Raw genomic sequence first — 24,638 nt, 5'->3', positions numbered from 1 at the left:
GCTCCAGGTTGCTGCTGAGCGGGGCTTCCTGTGTTAATGAGCAGCCACTCACACGCACAGCTTAGAGGGAACACTGCCTCAGAGTAATGCTTTTTAATCAGAGCGTATGCCCAAGGTAGGTCATGGTTCTCTTGTTTTATATCCTTCTTGAATAATACAATTACTACTAGTAATGATAATAATAATCTCAGTAAAACCAATCCAGTAAATCAAAACAGTAGATTTTTATATATTAATATTTATATATTAATATTTTAGGGTATGCCCTTTTTTCTATACTGTCTTTATGAGCTTTCATCTTGCTAGGGTTGTCAGCTCTAGGTTGGGAAATACCTGAAGATTTAGGAAGTACAGCCTGGGGAGGGTGGGGTTTGGGGAGGGGAGAGACCTCAGCAGGGTACAATGCCATAGAGACCACCCTCCAAAGCAGATATTTTCTCCAGAGGAACTGATCTTGGTCATCTGGAGATCACTTGTAATAGTGGGAGATCTCTAGGGGTTGGCAACCCTACTTGATCTTGTCCATTTTTAACACTGGTGTTCTCAAACTGTATGTGGGGGTTTGAACTTTTATTAAATTGATATGCTATTTGCATCCAACTGATGCAAGCATGACATTAAAAATGGTGTGAATATAATGGGGGAAAGTGCTATGAGGAAAGATATGGTGACACAAAAACAAAATCCCAGGGGTGGGCTTGCCAGCTAGTGGGAGACTGGAGTGTGGGGGTGGGGGGCATCATTGTGTTGACAGCATGATGTAATTTCTGGGGTAAACCTGTAACTCTACCATAGAGTTTCTGGTGACTCCTAGACTGTTGTGCCAACAGTGATTTTCAGCTTATTTATCCCCATGCCACCCTACCAAGTGGCAGTGGTGGTTAAAGGCTGCCACCAGGAGGTCTCTCACCATAGCAGAGACCTGGGAGTTCTACCCAGGAGCTTTGATTCACACAAGACAAACTGAAAACAAAGCTGAGATTTTTGAGCCAGAATAGCAAGGCAGTGAAAGTCAATAGGATCCCTACTTTTTACTGAGCCATATAAGTGGCCCCGCTGTGGATGTTTCCTGTACTGCAGATGAAGGTCTGTCTTTCAAGGTAATGGCTTGCCTAAGGCAACCTAGTGAATTCTGGATGATCTGAATTGAGAATTTAAGAGAAATGTAAAAGTAATGTAGAACATCCATCTAAACTGCACCCATCCCATTGTTGACATAAGGAATGATAGTGCCCTTGGATTTAAAATTTTGATCAGGTAACAAGGAAATGATTACTAATTCTGAAAAAAGTGCATTTTCCCACTCCAATGACAGTCGGTTATGTGGAAAAATAGAAAGTGTGGTATCTTTGAATTCCATTATCAGTTACAGATGTGGGAAGAATTTGGGATGGGTTGCTATTTTTGATGGCAGACCTGTTCTTCTGGCTAACACAGTTGATTATCAGGTGCTAACAGTACAGTTCTAAGCAGGTCTACTCAGAATCATACTCTATTCAGTTGGACCTACTCTTTGAAAAGTGCTCTTAGGATGGTAGCCTAAATGTATACAAGCTTCCAAAATGGGGACCATATTTTTTCCCATAGTGGGACTCCTAAATTTACTCTGGTATCTTAAAGGGGCTACTAATGCACCACACAGAGTACAGATAGGAGATGTGCAGCTGAGTAACAACTGGCTTACTTTTGAGAGTATGTAGCGATACAGTGAACCATTCTGGAACTAAAATGGCTATCAGAGATATGAATAGCAATATCCCATATTCTGGCCAGAGAAAATGCCTGGTTAACAATGCAGAGATTTCTACAGTTTGGAGTCCGAGATGATTATTTAGGTAGCAAGAGTCTCCATTATTGGAGTGGCAATATTAGCTTTAAAAACTGGACTGGATAAAGAAAAAGTAAATGTTTTTTAAAAGGAAAATATTCCCAGTTTTCCACTCAGAAGAGTGGAAAGGGGAGATTCTTTCCTAAACATAGTCCTTCAGAGTCCTTAAACCAAATGAACAAGCATCCATTGCAGTTCTCCTTGTGAGCCTCAGAGTGTCACTGTTGACCAATATCATCGCTAGATGGAGGCTCGAAAGCCACAGATACTTACTAGAGTTCCTATAGCTTCATCGGTGCTGTGCAGACCGGGGGAGTACAACACAGAAGCAGAACAGCATTCCTGAGCCAAAAAACCCCAAAAAGTCTTGTGGCTTGTACAAATTAAGAAGAAAGACAGATTATTCTTCCTAAGATTCCCTGCATCTTGAAGAGGATCTGATCTGACCGGAGGGAAAAGAGACAGCTAATTTGTCTGGGATCCAGATGGACAGAAAGCACAAAGGGAATGGCCGGGCTCTGGGAAGGCAAGTACTGCTTCTCTCATTATTGTCTTTCTGCAGCTGGGCTGCCTCAGAGCAGATTCAGTATTCCATACCCGAAGAGATGCCAAAGGGTTCTATTGTGGGTAGCCTTGCCAAGGACTTGGGTCTGAATGCCAGAGAACTAGCACAGCGTAACCTACATGCTGTCTCTGTGGATGATATGCAATATTTCACAATCAGTGCAGAGAATGGAAAACTCTATGTGAATGACAGAATAGACAGGGAAGGGATTTGTGACACAACTATACCTTGTCTTGTTAATTTTGAGACAGTGGTTGAAAACCCTCTGAACACTTTTCATATCACTGTAGTGATTCAGGATGTCAATGATAATGCACCATATTTTGAAAATGGAAACATCAGGTTGGAAATAATTGAATCCAGTTTACCAGGCACAAGGTTTCCTCTTGAGAAAGCTGATGATCCTGATATTGGTATGAACTCCCTTCAGAATTACCAGATCAACCCCAACCAGTATTTCACTGTGGAAGTTAAAGAGAGTAAGGATGGGGGGAAATTTGCAGAGTTAGTACTGCAGAAAATGTTGGATCGTGAAAGGGAACACTCCTTCCAATTGACTCTTGTAGCGCTAGACGGTGGAGAACCAAGAAGGACTGGTACTGCTCAAATATGGATTGATGTGACTGATGCTAATGATAATTTCCCCATTTTCACACAAGAACTTTATAAGGTCAGTTTGAAGGAAAATGTACCTGTTGGTTCGTTTGTACTCCAGATTGTGGCCTCTGATGATGATGAAGGTCCAAACGCCCAGATCACGTACCAATTCAGGAACATACCACTAAGTGACCAACAGAAATTCAGCTTGGATCCCAGGAATGGAACTATAACACTAGAAGGGCAATTGGACTTCGAAGAAACCAAAGAATATAGTATTCGAGTTGCAGCAAAAGATGGAGGAGGATTAGTGACCCACTGCAACATCGAAATAACAGTTCTTGATGAGAATGACAACTCCCCAGAGGTGAACATTGTTTCACTGTTTAGTCCAGTCCCTGAAGATTCCCTGCCTGGAACATTAATTGCCTTGATCAATGTAAAAGACAAAGATACAGGGGACAATGGGAAAGTTACATGCAACCTAGAAAAGCATTTACCATTCAAGATTATTCCCTCTTCTAATAATTACTATAAGCTGCAGACAGACAGTCCTTTAGACCGAGAAAAACATTCTGAATACAATATTACAATCACAGCCACTGACCAAGGGACACCTGCACTCTCCGCACATAAAACCATCTCATTACTTATTTCAGATATCAATGACAATGCCCCTTCTTTTGAGAAGTCTTCCTATGCCATCTATGTGCCAGAAAACAACCCCTCTGGTGCCTCCATTTTCACTGTCAAAGCCTTGGACCCAGACATGGACCAAAACTCACGAATCACATATTCCATCCTCCACAGCAACATCAAGGAGCTCCCCATCTCTTCATACATCTCCATTAACTCTGAGACTGGAGCTGTTTATGCCCAGAGGTCCTTTGACTATGAACAGTTCAGAGAGTTCCAGCTTCAAGTGAGGGCCCTAGACAGTGGTTCTCCCCCTCTCAGCAGCAATGTCACAGTGAGGGTGTTCATCACGGATCGGAATGACAACAGTCCACGGATCCTGTCCCCTTCACAAGAAGCCAAGGGCTCAGCCTTGTTTGAGATGGTACCTCGTTCTGCTGAGGCAGGATATCTGGTCACAAAGGTGGTGGCCGTGGATGCTGATTCTGGACACAACGCCTGGCTTTCCTACCATGTCATTCAAGCCACTGAGCCAGGATTCTTCACTGTTGGTTCTCACACTGGTGAAATCAGGACCGCAAGGGCCTTTGTGGAGAAAGATGCTGCGAAACAGAAACTGGTCATCTTGGTGAAGGATAATGGCCAGCCGTCTCTCTCAGCCACCGTGACATTAAACTTGGTGTTTGCCGAGAACTTTCAGGAGGCCCTTCCAGAAATGAAAAATCAATCTAGCAGCCCTGACTATCAGTCCGACCTGCAGTTCTACCTGGTGCTGGCCTTGGCTGTGATGTCATTCTTGTTCCTCTTGACAGTGATCCTGGCCATTCTGATGAAGCTTCGAAGATCAGGGAATCCCAAATTCCTGCAGTGCTTTGCTCCTGTTCCCCATTCAAAGGCTGGAGCCATCTTCCCACCAAACTTTGAAGATGGGACTTTGCCTTATTCCTACCAGCTGTGCCTGTCATCAGAATCCAGGAAGAATGAGTTCACTTTCCTGACTCCCAATATTCAGATTGCAGACAATATTCTGTGCAACAACACATCTGGTGTGCCTATCCTTAATAATGGAGAAAAAAGTTTAAATTCTGAGATGGAGAGCACGGACAAGGTATAAATTATTATTTTCCTTTCACAACACATTATTTTATTTATGGGGCTGATGCAACTGCTTTATTTGTTTGACTTTTGTTGCTATCAAACGGGAAACCAGTGAATATTGGGGGGTTGATTGAAAAGGGCTTTATCATATTTGCAGCATTTCAAGCAGTAGTAGCGTGCTATTTAGCATTCACGCCCTTACGTAAACCTGGCCCTGTGTTTTAGTGACAAAAGAAGACAGTACCTTTATTTCAGTTTAATTTGGGCCAATAGAAATGTTTTGTATAAAGTAGTTCAGAAGCAATGATCTCACCTTTTGAGAGATGTTTGATATATGAATGTAACTCTGAATATATGCAGAAGGGTTTTTAGAGACGACACTGAAATAAGCCATCTTGAGTAACTATCTTCAGCACTTTATAAAACTTTATCAATAATGGAATTGTTTTATATGGTTTTATTTGGTTTTAACTGTATTGCGGGGAGGACAGGTTATAAATGTGATAAATAAATACACTGAAAAGCTTTTGCCAGCAAAGTACTGAAAAGTTCATGTCTTCAGAGGCTGTCAGGTTTTGAAATGTCATGTCAATCTAAAGCAACACATGTTTTGTCAAAAACATATACTGTCCTGTTCAGTTATTCTTCAGCAACTAATTTTTTATACATTTTTAGCTAAATGGATGATACCGGTTCTGTGATACCCGATGAGACATGGAGCTTTGTTTTAACTCATTGATCCACTTTTATGGTCTCTTCGGAGCTTTAAGAAAACCTGCTTTAAAGTAGTTCATCAGTTTTATTTGATGCCAGAAATTAGCTATGATGTATAGACGTTGCACTGCCCATTGTTGCTTTTGTAAATTTCTGATGGTCAATCTTATCCACGTTTGGCAGCAATCTTCTCACCCTATTGAGTTTTGGACTAAGATCCGTGGAAAAACTGGAGGTAGGATATGAATTTGAGATCCCTCTAGGCCAGAAATAAGTTTATTGAAGCATGTGGCAGGATTTCCAAGGCGGATCCAGGTAATTTCCCTCTATTTAATTCTGGTGGTGAGGGCTGCTTTTCCTAGACACTGGAAGCAGAATTTAGCCTCAAATATATAGGACTGGGTAGTAAAAATCAAGAAGATCTGTGTTAATCTATTTTTTTTTATTTATTTATTTACAGAAGGGGAAAGTGCTTGACTTAACTTGATGCTCTTTGGGTGTTCTCCACTTAATGATGACACTGTAACCTTTGTAACTGCAGTATGGTGTTCATTCTTTGCATATGTTTTGTTGTGGTTCATGACATCATGAATAAATATAGCAGAATAGAATATGGAATCTGAGAGGGCATAAACAGAGTTGACATCCTTACTATTTCTTGTGAATAGTAACAGGTCTCAAAATATTCCATGATAATCACAGAAAACTGAGTTTACAAGTTGCAGGGCCACTTTCCCCAAATATTGTTTCATGTTTGTGCTGTTTGCATGAGGCTGTTTGGAATGGTGTTCCTACTGTTGTAGCAAAATAAACACATACAAAAATGTAGATATATACTATCCACAAAGCCAGAAAACTTTTCTTCTTCCCCACCTGAAAACAGATTGTTCTTCTCTACATATAAACTTCAGGAAGATATAAAAGCAATTCTTGCAGTTCCCTGCCTGAGACGCAGAGTGTCGCTGTTGGCCAAGGTAGCTCTCATGTAGGAGCTAGGAATCCACTGAACGATGCTTCCAGCTGTGTGGCTGCTCATTCTCGGAATGCAGATCAGGAAAACAGCAGACAACGGAGACGGGGAAGCCTTGGGGAAAGGAAACCATTACAATTTATATAAATTCAGCGGAATCCAGTGACATTGTTTATGCTTCCTTACTGTGGATCTTGTGTTGTGATGGGAATTTGAAAAGATCTCAGCTGATCAAGATATGCCAGTAGAAGAAAAAGCAAGCTCCTCAGCCAGAAGGATGAACTGCAGACACCAAGAGAAGAGTGGATCAGTAAGGTTATTGTTCCTCTTATTATTGTCTTTGTTCTGCAAGACTGCCTCAGAGCAGATTCAGTATTCAGTCCCTGAGGAAATGGAGAAAGGGTCCGTTGTAGGGAATCTAGCCAAAGATTTAGGACTTAGTCCTGGAGTAATAGCAAATCGCAATCTGCATGTCCTTTCTCTAGATAAAAAGCAGTATTTCACTGTCAGTGCAGAAAATGGAAAACTGTATGTAAATGATAGGATAGATAGGGAAGGGATATGTGGGGAAACTCTATTCTGCCTTATAAATTTTGAAGTCATGGCTGAAAACCCCATGAATATTTTCCATGTAACTGTAGCAATCCAGGATATTAATGATAACACTCCACGTTTCTTAAATGAGGATATCAGGCTAGAACCAAGTGAATCAACTCTGCCAGGAGCCCGATTTGTTCTTGGGCATGCTGAAGACCCAGATGTTGGAATGAATTCTCTCCAGAGTTACCAGCTCTCACCCAATCAATATTTCACACTAGAAACTCGAGAGAAAGAAGATGGAAATAAATATGCAGAATTAGTACTGAGAAAATATCTGGATCGGGAAAGTGAAAGCAGTTTCCATTTAACCCTTCTGGCTCTAGATGGAGGAAAGCCTGCCAAAACTGGCACAGCCAAAATATGGGTTAATGTCATTGATGCCAATGACAACCCACCTATTTTTGCGCAAGATATGTACAAGGTCAGCCTGAACGAAAATGCACCAAAAGGGTTTTCAGTGGTACAGGTGAAAGCCACTGACAGAGATGAAGGGTCCAATGGCCAGATCATCTATATCTTTAGCAATATTGCTGAAAGTGCCAGCAAAATGTTTTTGCTAGATCCAAAAAATGGGACAATAATGGTAATGGAAACCCCGGACTTTGAGTGGAAAGATAAATACACCATGATGGTGGAAGCCAAGGATGGGGGTGGGTTAGTGGCTCACTGCAATGTTGAAATAAAGATAATAGACGAGAATGACAATGCCCCGGAAATTGTTCTTGTCTCATCATCCAGCCCAATACCCGAAGATTCTGCATCCGGAACTCTGGTAGCTCTTATCCATGTAAAAGACAGAGATTCAGGAGAAAATGGAAACATAGTTTGTCAGGTACTAAGCAATTTGCCCTTCCAAATTGTCTCAACATCCAATAACTACTATAAGGTGCTTACAGATGGTGTGCTGGACAGAGAAACTATTCCTCAATATAATATCACAATCACAGCCACAGACCAAGGCAATCCTCCTCTTTCTACACTCAAGACCATTTCAGTGCAGATCTCTGATATCAACGATAACCCTCCAGCCTTTGAGAAGCCTTCCTATACTGCCTATGTGCCAGAGAACAACCCCTCTGGAGCCTCCATTTTCAGGGTCAAAGCCTCAGACCCAGATCTGGATCGCAATGCACGAATCCTTTACTCCATCCAAAAGAGCAACATTGAGAACCTGCCTCTCTCCTCTTATGTCTCCATTAACTCTGAGACTGGGATTATTTATGCACAGCGCTCCTTTGACTACGAACAATTCAGGGAGTTCCAACTTCAAGTGAAGGCCCAAGATGGAGGCTCTCCTCCCCTGAGCAGCAATGTCACAGTGAAAGTGTTTATTGTGGACCAGAACGACAACAGCCCTCAGATCCTTTATCCTTCCAAAGGAGTGGAAGGTTCAGCCTTGTTTGAGATGATCCCTCGTTCAGCTGATGCAGATTATCTGGTGACCAAGGTGGTAGCGGTGGATGCTGACTCTGGACACAATGCCTGGCTCTCCTACCACCTGCTTCAAGCCACTGAGCCAGGGCTCTTCACAATTGGACACCATACTGGTGAGATCAGGACATCCCGAACATTTTTGGAAAGGGATGCTGTGAAGCAGAGGGCGGTCATCTTAGTGAAGGATAATGGGCACCCATCGTTATCTGCTACAGTGACTCTGAACATGGTGTTTGCAGAGAACTTCCAAGAGGCCCTTCCAGAAATGAAGACCCAGTCCATCAGTCCTGACTATCAGTCTGATCTGCAGTTCTATCTGGTGCTGGCTTTAGCTTTGATCTCCTTCTTGTTCCTCTTGACGGTGATTCTGGCCATTCTGATGAAGTTTCGGCGATCAGGGAAACCCAAATTCCTTCAGTGCTTTGGTCCCATCCCCCATTCAAACAATGCTGTCATATTTCCACCAAACTATGAAGAGGGGACATTACCTTATTCTTACCAACTTTGCTTATCATCTGAATCCCGGATACAGGAATATGCTTTTCCAGCAAGCAGTGTTCAAATTGCAGAGCACATTTCTTCTAAGAACACGTCTGAGGCCCTTTTGACACCCAGTGAGGGAAATATCCTTAATTGTGAGATGGAGAAATCTGAGATGGTGAGTTTATTTTAAGGAGTACCTCATTTACATTGTAGATATTTTGATTGTGATTGTAGATGTATTATTTTGACATTTTAATGCCAATGATATGCCAGTTATATACAACTGATGCAAGTATGATATTAGAAATCAGATAAGTTTAATGTGAACTAGTGCTCTAAGGAAAGAAACAATGACACAAAAATAAAGCCCCGGGGCAGGGTTACCAGCTGGTCAGGGAGTAAGGCATGGGGGGCATCATTGTGTTGACGGCATGATGTCATTTCTTTGGCAAACCCAGAAGTCTACCGTAGAGCTTCTGGTGCATCTTAGAGTGTCATGCTAACAGTGATTTTTGAGGCAGAACAGGAAGCCAGTGAAATTCAATAGATCCCTAATTTTTAGCCGGCCATACAAGTGGCCCTGCAGCGGATGCTTCCTGTATTGCAGATAAAGTTTTCAGTTTCAAGATAATGGCTTGTCTAAGGCAACCTGGTAAATTCTGGATGATTTGAGTTGAGAATACAAGAGAAATGTAAAAGTAATATAGGGCATCTGTCTAAACTGCACCCATCCCATATTGGCCTAGGAACAATAGTGCAAAACAAATTAGCACATTTAAATAAGTTTATTTTTGAAAACTTACTGTATTTTACATTCTAGGCCCCTCTGAGCAGCTTTCAGTTTAAAATTGACACATGCACACAATAAAAATAATATTTGATAGTCTCGGAAAGTGACTAGGTAAAGGTAAAGGTTCCCTTGCTCGAAAGCCAGTAGAGTCCGACTCTAGGGTTGCGGTGCTCATCTCCGTTTCCAAGCCGAAGAGCCAGCGCTGTCTGAAGACATTTCCGTGGTCATGTGGCCGGCATGACTAAACACCAAGGCTCACGGAACGCTGTTACCTTCCCACTGAAGTGGTACCTATTTATCTACTTGCAATTTCTTGCTTTCGAACTGCTAGGTTGGCAGGAGCTGGAACTAGAGACGGGAGCTCACTCCGTCATGCAGCACACTCAGGTCTCGAACTGCTGAGCTACCGACCTTCCACAGCCTGCAGTTCAGCGTCTTAACCACTTGAGCCACCACAGCTCCGACTACAATGCTACTAATATTGGTCCCTAAATGATGAACAAAAATCATCTAATTATTGACTTTCCTCCAGGTGAGGCCTGGAGTTCTCACAAAATCCCCAGACTGCAGAGATCAGTTCCCCTGAAGAAAATGGCAGCTTCAGAGTATGGATTGTGTGGCATTATATCCCTACTGAGCTTCCTTCTTGAACTCTGCCTTCACCTAAGCACTGCTCCCAAAACTCTTAAGAATTTCCCAACTTGGAGTTGGCAACCACAATTAGCTACAGAGTTCTTATTACTCTGCTGTCGTCAAGTATACCATCCACATATGGTAACAGGCTTTTCTAGATCCTTTGTGAACCATGAAAGTCCTTTCTGTCATGTTGATTTCTAACCAATGGCTTCACTTGGATGTGCAGCCAGTTGGCATTTGATATTTGCTGAAGCAGATGCAAAAATAGCTGCAATCTTGTAGCATCAGGATTTTTATGTCTCTGCAAGTAAGATATTTGCTTAGGTAAAATCAAACAAAAAATCAACTCAATGCTGGGTCTGAGGTCTTAGACCTGACTACCACATCACCTGGGCAAAGTAAATCTGGAATTCCTCTGGAATTGCGGCTACAATGACAAATGATCAAAACTGGTTCTGAAGTAATATTTCACTACACTGTTGGTGACATTGTTTGAAATTTAAAAGCAATAAATAGAGGAATATCTAGGAAGAATGAAGAAAAGTCATGAGAGCTCCTTACAAACAAGAGTTTTTTTGTTTTTAACACATACATCATAGCTGGGGGGAAATCAATGACTGCAAATCTATTGAACTAAAATAACACTCTTTGAAAAGAGAATGGCTATTCTGGATGGAAGAACTGTAGTAGATGTTTTCTGTATAAGAATTTGGTCAGGTAACAAGGAAATAGTTACTCAACCTGGAGAATTGTGTTTTTTCACTCTGGTGGAAAAACGCAAAGTGTGGTAACGTTGAGTTGCATTATCTGTTACAGATGTGGGAAGAATTTAGCATGGGTTGCCATTTTGGGTGGCAGATATTCTCAGATATTTGGCATTACTAGTCTGCAGCAAAAACTAAGGCATCCCCAAACATATTAGGGATGCTTTCAATGCCATTCAGTTTCATACTTGTGTATTATTGTTGTTTTCCTCATATGGGCTTATAGGGAGCTGTCATACCAAAAAAGGCCCATTGATCTATCACATCTAACATTGCTATCACCCTTTAATGATGGTGACTAAAGTCTGATACCCAAATACCTCTCAGCTCTTCTACCTGCACTCATTTAAATGGAGATGCCCATCCGTTTGTTCTATACCCCCATCACTACTCTAATGCATCCTCAATATAGCTATTAGTAACCCTAGGAGTACCCATAGTATGTCATAGGTCCTTTCCGCACTTGGATCTCATCCCTGGTTTTATCAGAATTCAACTTGCAACACAATACCTTCCATTTTTCCGTGGTTATAACAGCATCCATATATCCTGGGACAAATGTGGGGCAAAACTGGGGTGACAAATGTGGAAACAAAAATACCCTGAGATGATTACAGGGGTGAACTCGAGTGTAGTGTATAATGTAAGTTCGGGGACAGGGTTGAACCAGGATTTAAGGTCTACTGCAGAAAGGACCATAGTGGGATTTCAGTAGGTTTTGAAAAGGGCTTTATCATACTTGCAACAATTCAAGCAGTAGTAGCCTGCTATTGCATTCACACCCTTATGTATACCCGGGCCTGTGTTTTAGTGACAAAAGGAGACATCTAGTATATCTATTGCAATTTAGTGCAATAGAAATGTTTTGCATAACGTAAATTAGAGGAAATAATTTCATCATATGAGAAATGTTCAATATATTAACATTTAAAGGATTTTCTGCAGTTCAGAGCTTTTATTGCTGTTCTATTTGTAATGGAATTGGATCTGCTCTTTCCCTTATAGGAAGTTTGAACAGGAGAGAAACCTCTCGTTTTGCATGTGTGGATTTATTTCCAGTAGATTGGTACTTAAAGTCCATGTTTTAAATCTTCTCTTTTTTATCTGTTGACCAGTTTTCCTCACTCTTGGAATCTCAAGCTAGAAAACTCTTCCGTAATTTGGCTAAGTGAAAATAAGGTATTTGATCTAAACAAGTATGAGAGGAAGGAAAACATTTGGTAATGCTATTCTAGAGACACTGGCTCAAGAGTACCTGCAGCACTGTTAACAGCTAGTTACTATCATAAGTGTTCATTTTTCTACTTGTGCTAGTTCTCATGAAAGCGGATGAACAGCCTGCATTTATTTTCACTTTTTTCGTACACTGATTTAGAACAAGTTGTAAAACAGTTCTTCTTTGGGTGGAAAACATCATCCACAGATAGACGGTTATCTTTTGATGTAAGCCACTTGAGGCAGAACATAGAGGCCAAAAGGGTATATTGGGGGTTTATGAAAAAGAAGGCAAAGCTAATAATAATAATAATGTTTCGATTTATTGATCGCTCTTTCCCACATACCTGCGGGCTCAGAATGATTTACAGTTACTCTTGAGACAATTGGACTAACAATATTTGTGGGATAGGGAAGACAAACATGCAGCATTAATTACACACACATTGCAGCTAGCCGGGCTTCATCTGCGGGCTGGGTCAGTCGTGTTCCTACGGCATCTTGTCGGCTGGCTGATGACGTCTGGCTTCTTGATGTTGTGCAGCCACACACTGCCACCGCCTGGCCGACTCGCTCCACTGCTGGGAAGCCGACACAGCTCTTTCGTCTTTCCGGTCGCTGCGCCTCAGAAGTTGCCTCGGCAGCTAACACCTTCCCGAAGGGAGTCCCCAATTTATCTACTCGCCGAAGCTTTCGAATCTCTGGGTAGACGATGAGCTAGGACGAGGCTTGGTTGCTCACACCAGCACGGGGCTAGAACTGCCAAAGCATGGCAGTTCAGATGTTATGGTTAAGCAGGGAAAAATCCCCTGCGCCACCGCTCCCTAATAAAACATCATCAGCTCCTCCACTTACTCACAGAGATCCCACACATTCTGAAAAGTTGTTTGTCCCATTCTTCTCAGGCTCAGTAAATTCAGTGATGGGCTGTGGCTCAGTGGCGGAGCATGTGCTTTGCATGTAAAAGGTCCCAGGCTCAATTGCCAGCAACTCCAGTTGAAAGGGCAGGTCTTTGATGATGGGAAAGACCTCCACTTGCAAGTCTGGAGAACTGCTACCGTTCAGAGTAGAGAAGAGCAACCTTGAGAAAACAGTGGTCTGATGCAGTAGAAGGCAGATTTATGTGTTTCTGTGTTCAATCAAAATGCTAAAACTGGACTGAGATCTAGTAAGAAGGAGCTTGTGGGTTGCATAATAATTGCTAAGGCATCCTTTGGGGTTCCAGGTACATACAGCTAGAAGCATAGGGTTTTTTTAATAATAATAATAATAATAATGGAGTAGTAAATGGAAGAGTAGGAGCTGCGGTGGCTCAAGTGGTTAAGACGCTGAACTGCAGGCTGTGGATGGTCAGTAGTTCAGCAGTTCAAGACCCGGGTGCTGCAAGACGGAGTGAGCCCCCGTCTCTAGTTCCAGCTCCTGCCAACCTAGCAGTTCGAAAGCAAGAAATTGCAAGGAGATAAATAGGTACCACTTCAGTGGGAAGGTAACAGTGTTCTGTGCACCTTGGTGTTTAGTCATGCCGGCCACATGACCACGGAAAGGTCTTCGGACAGCGCTGGCTCTTCGGCTTTGAAATGGAGATGAGCACCGCAACCCTAGAGTCGGATTCGACTGGCTTTCGAGCAAGGGAACCTTTACCTTTACTTACATGGAAGAGTAAGAAACCAAGAGTAAAATGGTCAGTTACTCAGTTGAAATCAGCCTGTGGTGGTTTTGGTGTACTCATGATCAAACTTCACCACAATGCCACAAGGCTAAAATGGTTCATGAGTTGGCTCTCAAATGTTGAGGAGAGTGATGAGATAACCACTGAACAGGTCTGTGTCCACATGCCTTTGTAAACACTTCTTTATATAAAGAAATCAGAGAGGACAACGATATACACTCATGATAACTTCATAATAAATAATTTCTTATCAGTTTGGGACCAGTATGAAAGAAATATCCCCAGATATATCACCTCTTCCTTCAGCAGTGAAACATTTTTTTGGGGTTATCAATTAAGCTCCCTTTTCAAATGGGAAAGCATTGGACTTGATAATTATAAGCTGCTAATAGCAGGTAATAAGTTGATCCCCTTTGTTGTGGTTTCTCAAATCAGTAACGGACATATAATTCTGTCTGAATATCTGCAACTTTTGAATCTTCCCCCCCCCAGCAAAGTACTGAGAAGGTCTTAGGAGGCTTTCAGATTTTGAAACACTATCTCAGTCTAGGGCAGCACACACCCCCCCAAAAAATATATATTATTCTGTTTAGTTAATTATAGATTAAAAACTAACTGGAATAATGATACTAGTTCTGTGATACTCGAGATCTAGAATTTTTTTTCAACTCATGGATCTGCTTTTACTATCTCTTTGGTGCTTAAAGAAAACCTACTTAAAATAGTTCATCCATTTTATTTTACACTAAAAAATTAGCTTTGATGTATAAAGAGCTGCACTGGCCCTTGTGGATTTTGTAGTCTTCCAGTGGTCAGTTTTGTCCACATGTGGTGGCGATGTCCTGATGCTACTGAGGTTTGGACTAAGATTCATGAAGAATTAGAGATTGGATGTGAACCTGAGATCCTTCTAAGGCTAGAAATATTTTTGTTGAACCATGTGACAGGATTTCCAAGCAGGATCCAGGTAAATTTCCTCTATTTAATTTTGGTGACAAGGGTTGTTTTTGCTAGACATTGAAAGCAGAATTTAGTCCCAAATATATAGGACTGGATGGTAAAAGTCAAAGAGATCTATGTTAATGTCAGGCTTACTTATTCATGGAAGAAAGAGGTGCTTAACTGAGTGATGCTTATCAGGTTCTGTAATTAATGGTGACATTGTAATCTTTATAGCTGTGTTATGGTGTGAACCATATGGTGTAATTATATTTTGTTTTATAATAAACTAGAAATAATGCCCGTTGCGGAAATAAATACAACGGGATCTAGAAAGAGGCTCTGGGAGAGTGCTCTGGCTTTGGGCAAACAGTGTCAGTTTCCTGTGGCGACCTCAGCAGGGTTTAATGACAGAGTCCACTGTTTTCTCCAGAGGGACTGATCTCTGCTACCTGAAGAGCATTTGTATGTTTGAGTTATCTGTAGCCCTCACCTGGAGAGTGGTAACCATTGTTACCCATTCTCCTCTCTCCTATGAGGTATGTTATGCAACCGAAAATCCCAACTGCCTTGCGGGGGCGGGGGAGTTTGAGGTGTGGAATGGACTGAAGTCCAATCAGCTTCCATATGCAAAAGACCAGGTTGTCGCAGCAGTTGTGGTGTGGGCGGGACCCGGGCTTTGCCTTCTGATTGGTGGCGATATATGCTGAGGAGCAGTGCCATCAGCCATACACTAAGGGAGTGCATTTTAGAATTAGAATTTTGGCACCCACTATTCAATTATATATAAGGAGAGATAAATGTAGCAAAATAGTATATGGAATCTAAGAGGGCATAAATAGAAATGATGTCTTTATATATTTCATTATTCATTTCTTATTAATAGTAACATGCCTCAAAATATTTCCTGCTGGTATTAATTAACTGTTGAGCTCCTGTTGAAAAAAGGTAGGTGGTGGAAAAGCAGAGTAGTTTGTGCTGTTTGACTAGGGCTCTTTTGAATGGCGTTCCTACTGTTGTAGCAAAATAAACACATACAAAAATGTAGATATATACTATCCACAAAGCCAGAAAACTTTTCTTCTTCCCCACCTGAAAACAGATTGTTCTTCTCTACATATAAGCTTCAGGAAGAGACAAAAGCAATTCTTGCAGTTCCCTGCCTGAGACGCAGAGTGTCGCTGTTGGCCAAGGTAGCTCTCATGTAGGAGCTAGGAATCCACTGAACGATGCTTCCAGCTGTGTGGCTGCTCATTCTCCGAATGCAGATCAGGAAAACAGCAGACAACAGAGACGTGGAAGCCTTGGGGAAAGGAAACCATTACAACATATATAAATTCAGCAGAATCCAGTGTCATTGTGTATGCTTCCTTACTGTGGATCTTGTATTGTGATGGGAATTTTAAAAGATCTCAGCTGACCAAGATATGCCAGTAGAAGAAAAAGCAAGCTCCTCAGCCAGAAGGATGAACTGCAGACACCAAGAGAAGAGTGGATCAGTAAGGTTATTGTTCCTCTTGTTATTGTCTTTGTTCTGCAAGACGGCCTCAGAGCAGATTCAGTATTCAGTCCCTGAGGAAATGGAGAAAGGGTCCGTTGTTGGGAATCTAGCCAAAGATCTAGGACTGAGCCCTGGAGAAATAGCAAATCGCAATCTGCATGTCCTTTCTCTAGATAAAAAGCAGTATTTCACTGTCAGTGCAGAAAATGGAAAACTGTATGTAAATGATAGGATAGATAGAGAAGGAATATGTGGGGAAACTATTTTCTGCCCTATAAATTTTGAAGTCATGGCTGAAAACCCCATGAATATTTTCCATGTAACTGTAGCAATCCAGGACATTAATGACAACACACCACATTTCTTAAATGAGGATATCAGGCTAGAACCAAGTGAATTAACTTTACCAGGAGCCCGATTCGTTCTTGGGAATGCTGAAGATCCAGATGTTGGAATGAATTCTCTCCAGAACTACCAACTCTCATCCAATCAATATTTCACACTGGAAACTAGAGAGAGTGAAGATGGGAATAAATATGCAGAATTAGTACTCAGTAAACAGCTGGATCGGGAAAGTGAAAGCAGTTTCCATTTAACCCTTCTGGCTCTAGATGGAGGAAGGCCTGTCAAAACTGGCACAGCCAAAATATGGGTTAATGTCATTGATGCCAATGACAACCCCCCTGTTTTTGCACAAGAATTGTACAAGGTCAGCCTGAAGGAAAATGCCCCCAAAGGATCTTCAGTGGTACAGGTGAAAGCCACTGACAGAGATGAAGGGTCCAATGGCCAGATCATCTATATCTTTAGCAATATTGCTGAAAGTGTTCGCAGAATGTTTTTGCTAGATCCCAAAAATGGGGCAATAATGGTTATGGAAAACCTGGACTTTGAGTGGAAAGATAAATACACTGTGACGGTGGAAGCCAAGGATGGAGGTGGGTTAGTAGCTCACTGCAATGTTGAAATAAAGTTAATAGACGTGAATGACAATGCCCCGGACATTGTTCTTCTCTCATCCTCCAGTCCAATACCCGAAGATTCTGCATCTGGGACTCTGGTTGCTCTTATCAATGTAAAAGACAGAGATTCTGGAGAGAATGGAAACATAGTTTGTCAGGTACTAAGCAATTTGCCATTCCAAATTGTCTCAACATCCAATAACTACTATAAGGTGGTTACAGATGGTGCTTTGGACAGGGAAAATACTCCTGAGTACAATATCACAATCACAGCCACAGACAATGGCAGTCCTCCTCTTTCTACACTCAAGACCATTTCTGTGCAGATCTCCGACATCAATGATAATCCTCCAGCCTTTGAGAAGCCTTCCTATACTGCCTACGTGCCAGAAAACAACCCCTCTGGAGCCTCCATTTTCAGGGTCAAAGCCTCAGACCCAGATCTGGATCGCAATGCACGAATCCTTTACTCCATCCAAAAGAGCAACATTGAGGACCTGCCTCTCTCCTCTTATGTCTCCATTAACTCTGAGACGGGGATTGTTTATGCACAGCGTTCCTTTGACTACGAACAATTCAGGGAGTTCCAACTTCAAGTGAAGGCCCAAGATGGAGGTTCTCCTCCCCTCAGCAGCAATGTCACAGTGGAAGTGTTTATTGTGGACCAGAATGACAACAGCCCTCAGATTCTCTATCCTTCCAAAGGAGTGGAAGCTTCAGTCTTGTTTGAGATGGTTCCTCTTTCCGCTGATGCAGATTATCTGGTGACCAAGGTGGTAGCAGTGGATGCTGACTCTGGACACAATGCCTGGCTCTCCTACCACCTGCTTCAGGCCACTGAGCCAGGGCTCTTCACAATTGGACACCATACTGGTGAGATCAGGACATCCCGAACTTTTTTGGAAAGGGATGCTGTGAAGCAGAGGGTGGTCATCTTAGTGAAGGATAATGGACACCCATCGTTATCTGCTACAGTGACTCTGAACCTGGTGTTTGCAGAGAACTTCCAAGAGGCCCTTCCAGAAATGAAGACCCAGTCCATCAGTCCTGACTATCAGTCTGATCTGCAGTTCTATCTGGTGCTGGCCCTGGCTTTGATCTCCTTCTTGTTCCTCTTGACGGTGATCTTGGCCATTCTGATGAAGCTTCGACGATCAGGAAATCCCAAATTCCTACAGTGCTTTGCTCCTGTTCCTCATTCAAGTGCTGGTGCCATCTTCCCACCAAACTTTGAAGATGGGACTTTGCCTTATTCCTACCAGTTGTGCCTGTCCTCAGAATCCAGGAAGAATGAGTTAACTTTCCTGACACCCAATATCCAGATTGTAGATAACAGTCTTTGTGGTGACAAATCTGGTGAGCCTTTGACTGGCAATGAAGGAAACAATTTAGAGACTGAGGTGGCTATTATGAACATGGTGAGTTTTTATTCTAGAAAGTGTTTGCATGCTGTTTAGTGATGCTTTTAATTTGTGACTGAAAAAGAATAATCAGACCACAATTATACTGCTCTTCCTTTTTATATAGAATGTATTATCTGGCATGATATGAAATGAACAAAAATATATGTTTTTTTAAGAAAAATGAACTAAGGAATATCCAAGTTACTAGAATGATGGTGGTGTCCTTGTGGCTACCACAAAGATGCTGCCACATCTTGTTTGACCCTAACTGGGATGTTGTGTTTTTTGTTGTTGTCCAGTCGCACAGTCGAGTCCAACTCTTTGCAACCCCATGGCCCACATCACGCCGGGCCCTCCTGTCCTCCGCCAACCTCAGGAGCTTGCTCGCCTTTTGTAATTTTGCTTCGATTTAGCAATAGTTGTCAAGAGTGTTCTTTACAGACTTTTTAAAAAAGTTTTATCCTGTTCTAATATCTTCTGAGGTAGTCTGCAAACTTATTTAGTACGATTTTATAATAATGACTTACAGAGTGCAGAATTTATCTAAATGCTCCATGGCAGAGGTGATTTTCTTTCAAATGGTAGAGGATTCCAGAGCATTTAAAATCTAGTCAGAAAATGATGGCTGCTAATAGAAACACCATGATGGCACTTGCTGAGAGACATTCACAGTATCTGCTGGAAGGCTACTCCAATGTAACTAGGGCTTTTCAACATTTTCCTCACTTGTGTGTTCCTGTTAGTTTGGGTGGTATTTTTTCTGTTCCACACATGTTTTATTTATTTATTTATTTATTTATTTTTGAGATTTCTATGCCACCCTACCCAATGGCTCAGGGCGGCTAACAACAAGTTTTGCTCCCTCTAGTGGTTGATCAGATATTACATCACTTTTTGTCTGGCATAAAAATCCGCAGTTCAAATCTGCAGGGAGATATACTGAACATAAAGCAATGTAAGATTAAATCGACCACTAGAGGGAACAAAACACATGTGTGGGGGGAAGTGAGGAAAATGAGAATGCTGAAAAGCCCTAGGTTGCAGCTTAGTCTTTCTCAGTTTGTGCACAGAAGAATGCTTCTCCGCTTATAGCATACTGTTGTTTAAAATGAATACAGATTTAGAGAATGTGATCAGCTACCAGTATAGCTGAGCCTGAATAAAAGCCAATTTTTCAGCTTTTATTCGGGTATATTCAGCTATACTGAGGATCAGTTGAGGCTGCAGGAGCTGGGGAGGCAGCCCCAGCGAAGACAGGATGGAGCTCTCAGCTCCCGGCCTCCCCCAGCTGATCGTCTCTTGCAGCTCAATTTAAACCAAGCTGCAAGAGGAGCCAGGATCAACTGGGGCGGCAAGAGCCGCCACACGCAGATCCTGGGTCTGCATGCGGTGAGGAGAGACCTCCCCTCCACAGGCAGATCCTGCGGCCAGCTTCTCCTGCAACTCAATTTAAACTGCACTGCAGGAGAAGCCAAGCCAGCCCCAGGGTCCGTCTGGTTTGTTTTTTAAACTCGCATTTTCCAGTTTGGGTCTATTGGACCTGGAAAAAATGAGATTTTTCAAAAATACCAAAAAAAAAAAATTGGTTCCAATAGACCTGAACTGGAAAATGTTGGGTTGTTTTTTCTTTTCTTTTGCACAGCTCTATTGGGGTCCCCCATCATGCAGCCAGAGGATACCCACATCGAGCCCAATGCACATAATCAGTTGGTTGAGTCTCTTGCTACAGTCCTGATGCCAAGCTGAATGCATGTTCTTTGTGAGTGTGGGGAGGTGAAATGGGGCCTAATATTCATATTTTGCTCAATAATAGAAAACACAATGCATCATAGTTATGGTGCTTGATCTTAGATGTCACATATTTTAACTTCACTTCATGCTCTGACTTGGGGAATGTGTCATGGACAGAAGATATTATAGGGAAATCAATCATTTGCTTGCACTGTGTTGTGCCAGTGTTGTGTAGGGGCTACATGTCAAACTGGAATCAAGGAGAGCCGGGTTTCCATGGAAACTTGTCGGGTGACCTTGGGCCAGTTGTACCCTCTCAGCTAACCTACCTCACATAGTTGTTGCGAGGATAAAATGGAGGAGAAGAAAATTATGTAAACCTCTTTAGGTCCCCGTTGTGGAGAAAGGTGGGGTATAAATGAAATATATAAAATAAACTTGCAATCAGGTATCATTTTAAAATATATTATTAAGGGACATAGTCCCAGGGAGGGTAAAAGCAGGATATAAATGTTTTAACTATGAATAATTGTTTTTAAATGGTGGATTCCTATGCATCCCTCCCAGTTCCCTCTCCCTTCATAACACAAGTTTCACTTTCCCACCCCTCAGCCCCGTAGAAGGTAACCAACGTTTGTAATATTGATACTTGTGCTAAAGCTGCAGAATTCGCATATCTTTGGATAAGGGCTGGAGTATTTAAAAGCCAGATGGAAAATGCTTAATGCCTTTAGAAATGTCAGGAATAATTTACCATGATGCGCCGAGTCTTTTGCAGTGGCTACTGTAGATCTGCTTTTGAGTTATTAGTCTGGGGGTGATAGCCTGTTCAGCACATAAGCTTATTCTACGCAGAGAACAATCATTTTTCTCGACAGAGGAATGTGCTGCAGTCATAAACCAGGATGGGTACAAAATATCCCATAAAAGAGTGAGAATCTGGCAATGTGAGTTTTGACCAATCGTTGGCTGAAATTATTACCTGAGACTCTAGGTGTCACTGTTCAACCAAGACTGAGCAGTGACAAATTCAGCCTTCCCAAACTATTTCTTTCATAGCAGAAAACCCTGAGAGGATGATCACACCTGCGCTGAAGGATTTTATTTTAAATTTAGAGTATTGTTAAAGTATAGACAGTGTTAAGTACAAAGGCTGTCTGGAAGTTAAAACAACCGTTTCTGACACATCCAGATCAAGCTAACATAAGTCTGTTGTTCGTCACCTCATCAAAGGATTAGATACACCTTCATAAGACTAAAGCAGACAGGACTGGCAATGACAACATTTCACTGGGACTGCAAAATGGGAGCTGTCTTTTGCTTAATTTTTGTAAACATTTGGCAAGTTGTTACTGGGCAGATTCACTACTCCATGCCTGAAGAAACAGAAAAAGGTTATTTGGTGGGGAACATCGCGAAAGACCTGAAGCTGGAAATAAAGGAGCTCTCACACCGTGGAGTCCACATTTTCTCCTCAGGTAGGACCCAGCATTTTGCTTTAAATTACAAGAGTGGCCATATGTATTCCACAGAGAGGATAGACAGAGAGGAGATCTGTGGACGGGTGGAAAAGTGTCTCCTGGATTTTGAGATTATAGTTGGGGATTCAATGAAAGTTTATGGAGTCAGAGTGGAAATTACAGATATTAATGATAATGCTCCCAGATTTCATTCAGAGAAAATGAAGCTCAAAATCAGCGAGTCAACTCCAACAGGATCCCTATTTCCACTGTATGAAGCTCAGGATCCTGATTTAGGGAATAATTCTCTTCAAGGTTACAAGCTCAGTAGCAATACCCATTTTTCCCTCAACATGGAAACAACAGTGGATGGCAGGCAATATGCTGAATTACTGCTGGAAAAGCCCCTCGACCGTGAAAAAGAAACTGATCATAATCTGGTACTCACAGCGTATGACGGGGGAATTCCTCTCAGGACTGGGACTTTGCAGGTTCATGTGATTGTTCTGGATGCTAATGACAACCCACCTGTTTTTAACCAACGTATCTATGAAGTCTGTGTTGAAGAAGATATTTCTATAGGAAGCACAGTGGTTACATTAAAAGCCACTGACCTGGATGAAGGGATAAACAAAGAACTGAAGTATTCATTAATGAAAATCACAGCAAAAGCTTCGCAAATATTTCACCTAGACTCTAACACAGGGGAAATAATTCTTGCAGGAAATTTAGACTATGAAGACTCTACACAATATGAAATGGAAGCCCAGGTCCATGACGGTGGAGAGTTGTTTGACAAGTCAAAAGTTGTGATATTTGTTACTGATGTGAATGATAATGCACCAGAAGTGATAATAACCTCTGTCATCAACTCAGTCCCTGAGAATTCTCCACCAGGGACTGCAATAGCGCTCTTAAATGTGCGAGATCAGGATTCATCCAACAATGCAGAAGTTGTATGTTCAGTTCCCAATAACCTCCCTTTCCAACTGACAACATCCTATGGTAGTTACTATAGTTTGGTAACCAACAGAGCCCTGGACCGGGAACAAGTGACAACTTACAACATCACAATCACAGCCACAGACCATGGGACACCCTCACTTTCTACTTCCATTATCATTCCACTCCTAATTTTAGACATAAATGACAACCCTCCCCTCTTCCCCCAATCCTCCTACATTTCCTACCTCATCGAGAATAATCAAAGAGGTGCTTCTGTCTTCTCACTCAAGGCAAATGATCCAGACTGGGAAGAGAACGCCAGAATAATGTATTCCATTATAAAAAGTCAGATGGCTGATTTTCCCCTTTCTTCCTTACTTTCCATTAATTCTGAAACTGGGATTATTTATGCCTTGACCGCCTTTGATTATGAACAGTTCAGAGAAATTAACTTCCTAGTCAAGGCCCAAGATGGAGGATCCCCATCACTCAGCTCCAATGTTTCAGTGACTCTTTTCATTCTGGATCAGAATGATAACACCCCAGAAATCCTGTACCCTTCTGTCCCTACTGATGGCTCCACTGGAGTTGAGCTGGCTCCTCACTCTTCTGAGCCTGGCTACCTGGTCACTAAGGTGGTGGCAGTGGATGCAGACTCTGGCCAGAATGCCTGGCTCTCCTATCAGCTACTCAAGGCCACAGAGCCAGGGCTCTTCTCCATAGGACTCCACACTGGAGAGATCAGGACGACCCGCTTCTTTCTGGACAAGGACGCTCTCAGGCAAAGCCTGGTGGTTTTAGTGAAGGACAATGGGCAGCCCCCTCTGTCTGCCTCAGTCACGGTCACTGTGGTGTTGGCCGACAGCATCCCTGAAAGCCTCTCTGATATTAGCAGCATCTCAGCTCCTGCAGACCCCCAGTCGGACCTCCCTTTTTATCTGGTGGTTGCTGTGGCTTTTGTCTCCTGCTTGTTTTTCATCTTCCTCCTTGTGTTGTTGGCACTCAGACTTCGCAGGTGGAGGAATTCTCAGTTGTATGATTCTGGGAGTGGGAATTTCAGTGGCGTCCCAGTTTCACAGTTCGTAGGAATCAGTGGAGTCCAAGCTTTTCTTCACTCCTACTGCCACGACTTCTCTCTCACCACAGACTCTCAGAAGAGCAATTTTGCCTTTCCAAAGGGTACATCCTCTGATATTCTGCCAAGTCAGCAGCCTTGTGAAATAAGGGATCCTTTCCTCAGTGCTGAAGACACAAAACGTTTTAATGGGGATTCAGACAACATCCAGGTGAGCTGTCTTTGTCTTTGGTGCAAAATAGAAATCATGTTGTAGTTTTCCAGTTGGAAGGAACAGATTTTATTTGTTTATTAAAATATTTCCTATTCCTTTATCCTGCGCTTAAAATGGTTTTCGATAAATCCGTTAAATCATAACAACGTATCACTGAAAACTCTTCCAGCCAAAAGTCTGTATGAAAAGCCAGGGGTCATTTCCTGCAGGAGCGCACAGGAGCAGAGCTCCGGCAGTAAAGAGCCCAGGGGGTAGGCACATGCAACAAGCCCCACCCCCTGCTCCCAGCATCCCTGAGTCTGAGCAAGAAGCAGCCAGGTAAATTGCAGAGCCGCCCCCAGCCCTCCAGTCCAAAACAGTCCAGTGGCACCTTTAAGACCAAGTTTTATTCAGGTACAAGCTCTTCCTC

At 42.3% G+C, this 24,638-nt stretch overlaps 4 protein-coding genes across 4 annotated transcripts; all 4 read left to right on the top strand.

The window, feature by feature from the left end:
* Nucleotides 1-2,433: 2,433 nt before the first annotated feature.
* LOC107110363 (protocadherin gamma-B1-like) lies at nt 2,434-4,740 on the top strand. The gene has a single exon (XM_015411143.1). It carries the CDS (start codon nt 2,434-2,436, stop codon nt 4,738-4,740), a length of 2,307 nt encoding a protein of 768 aa, XP_015266629.1.
* Nucleotides 4,741-6,646: 1,906 nt separating this feature from the next.
* LOC107110362 (protocadherin gamma-B7-like) lies at nt 6,647-9,115 on the top strand. The gene has a single exon (XM_015411142.1). The coding sequence runs from the start codon at nt 6,647-6,649 to the stop codon at nt 9,113-9,115; it is 2,469 nt and encodes an 822-aa protein (XP_015266628.1).
* Nucleotides 9,116-16,365: 7,250 nt separating this feature from the next.
* Nucleotides 16,366-18,858, top strand: LOC107110361 (protocadherin gamma-B1-like). The gene has a single exon (XM_015411141.1). The coding sequence runs from the start codon at nt 16,366-16,368 to the stop codon at nt 18,856-18,858; it is 2,493 nt and encodes an 830-aa protein (XP_015266627.1).
* Nucleotides 18,859-21,811: 2,953 nt separating this feature from the next.
* Nucleotides 21,812-24,271, top strand: LOC107110360 (protocadherin gamma-A12-like). The gene has a single exon (XM_015411140.1). It carries the CDS (start codon nt 21,812-21,814, stop codon nt 24,269-24,271), a length of 2,460 nt encoding a protein of 819 aa, XP_015266626.1.
* Nucleotides 24,272-24,638: the final 367 nt, after the last annotated feature.

This window comes from Gekko japonicus, unplaced genomic scaffold (assembly GCF_001447785.1).
Source record: "Gekko japonicus isolate JY-2015 unplaced genomic scaffold, Gekko_japonicus_V1.1 scaffold834, whole genome shotgun sequence".
NCBI lineage: Eukaryota > Metazoa > Chordata > Lepidosauria > Squamata > Gekkonidae > Gekko > Gekko japonicus.
This window is presented reverse-complemented; position numbering and strand designations above follow the sequence as displayed.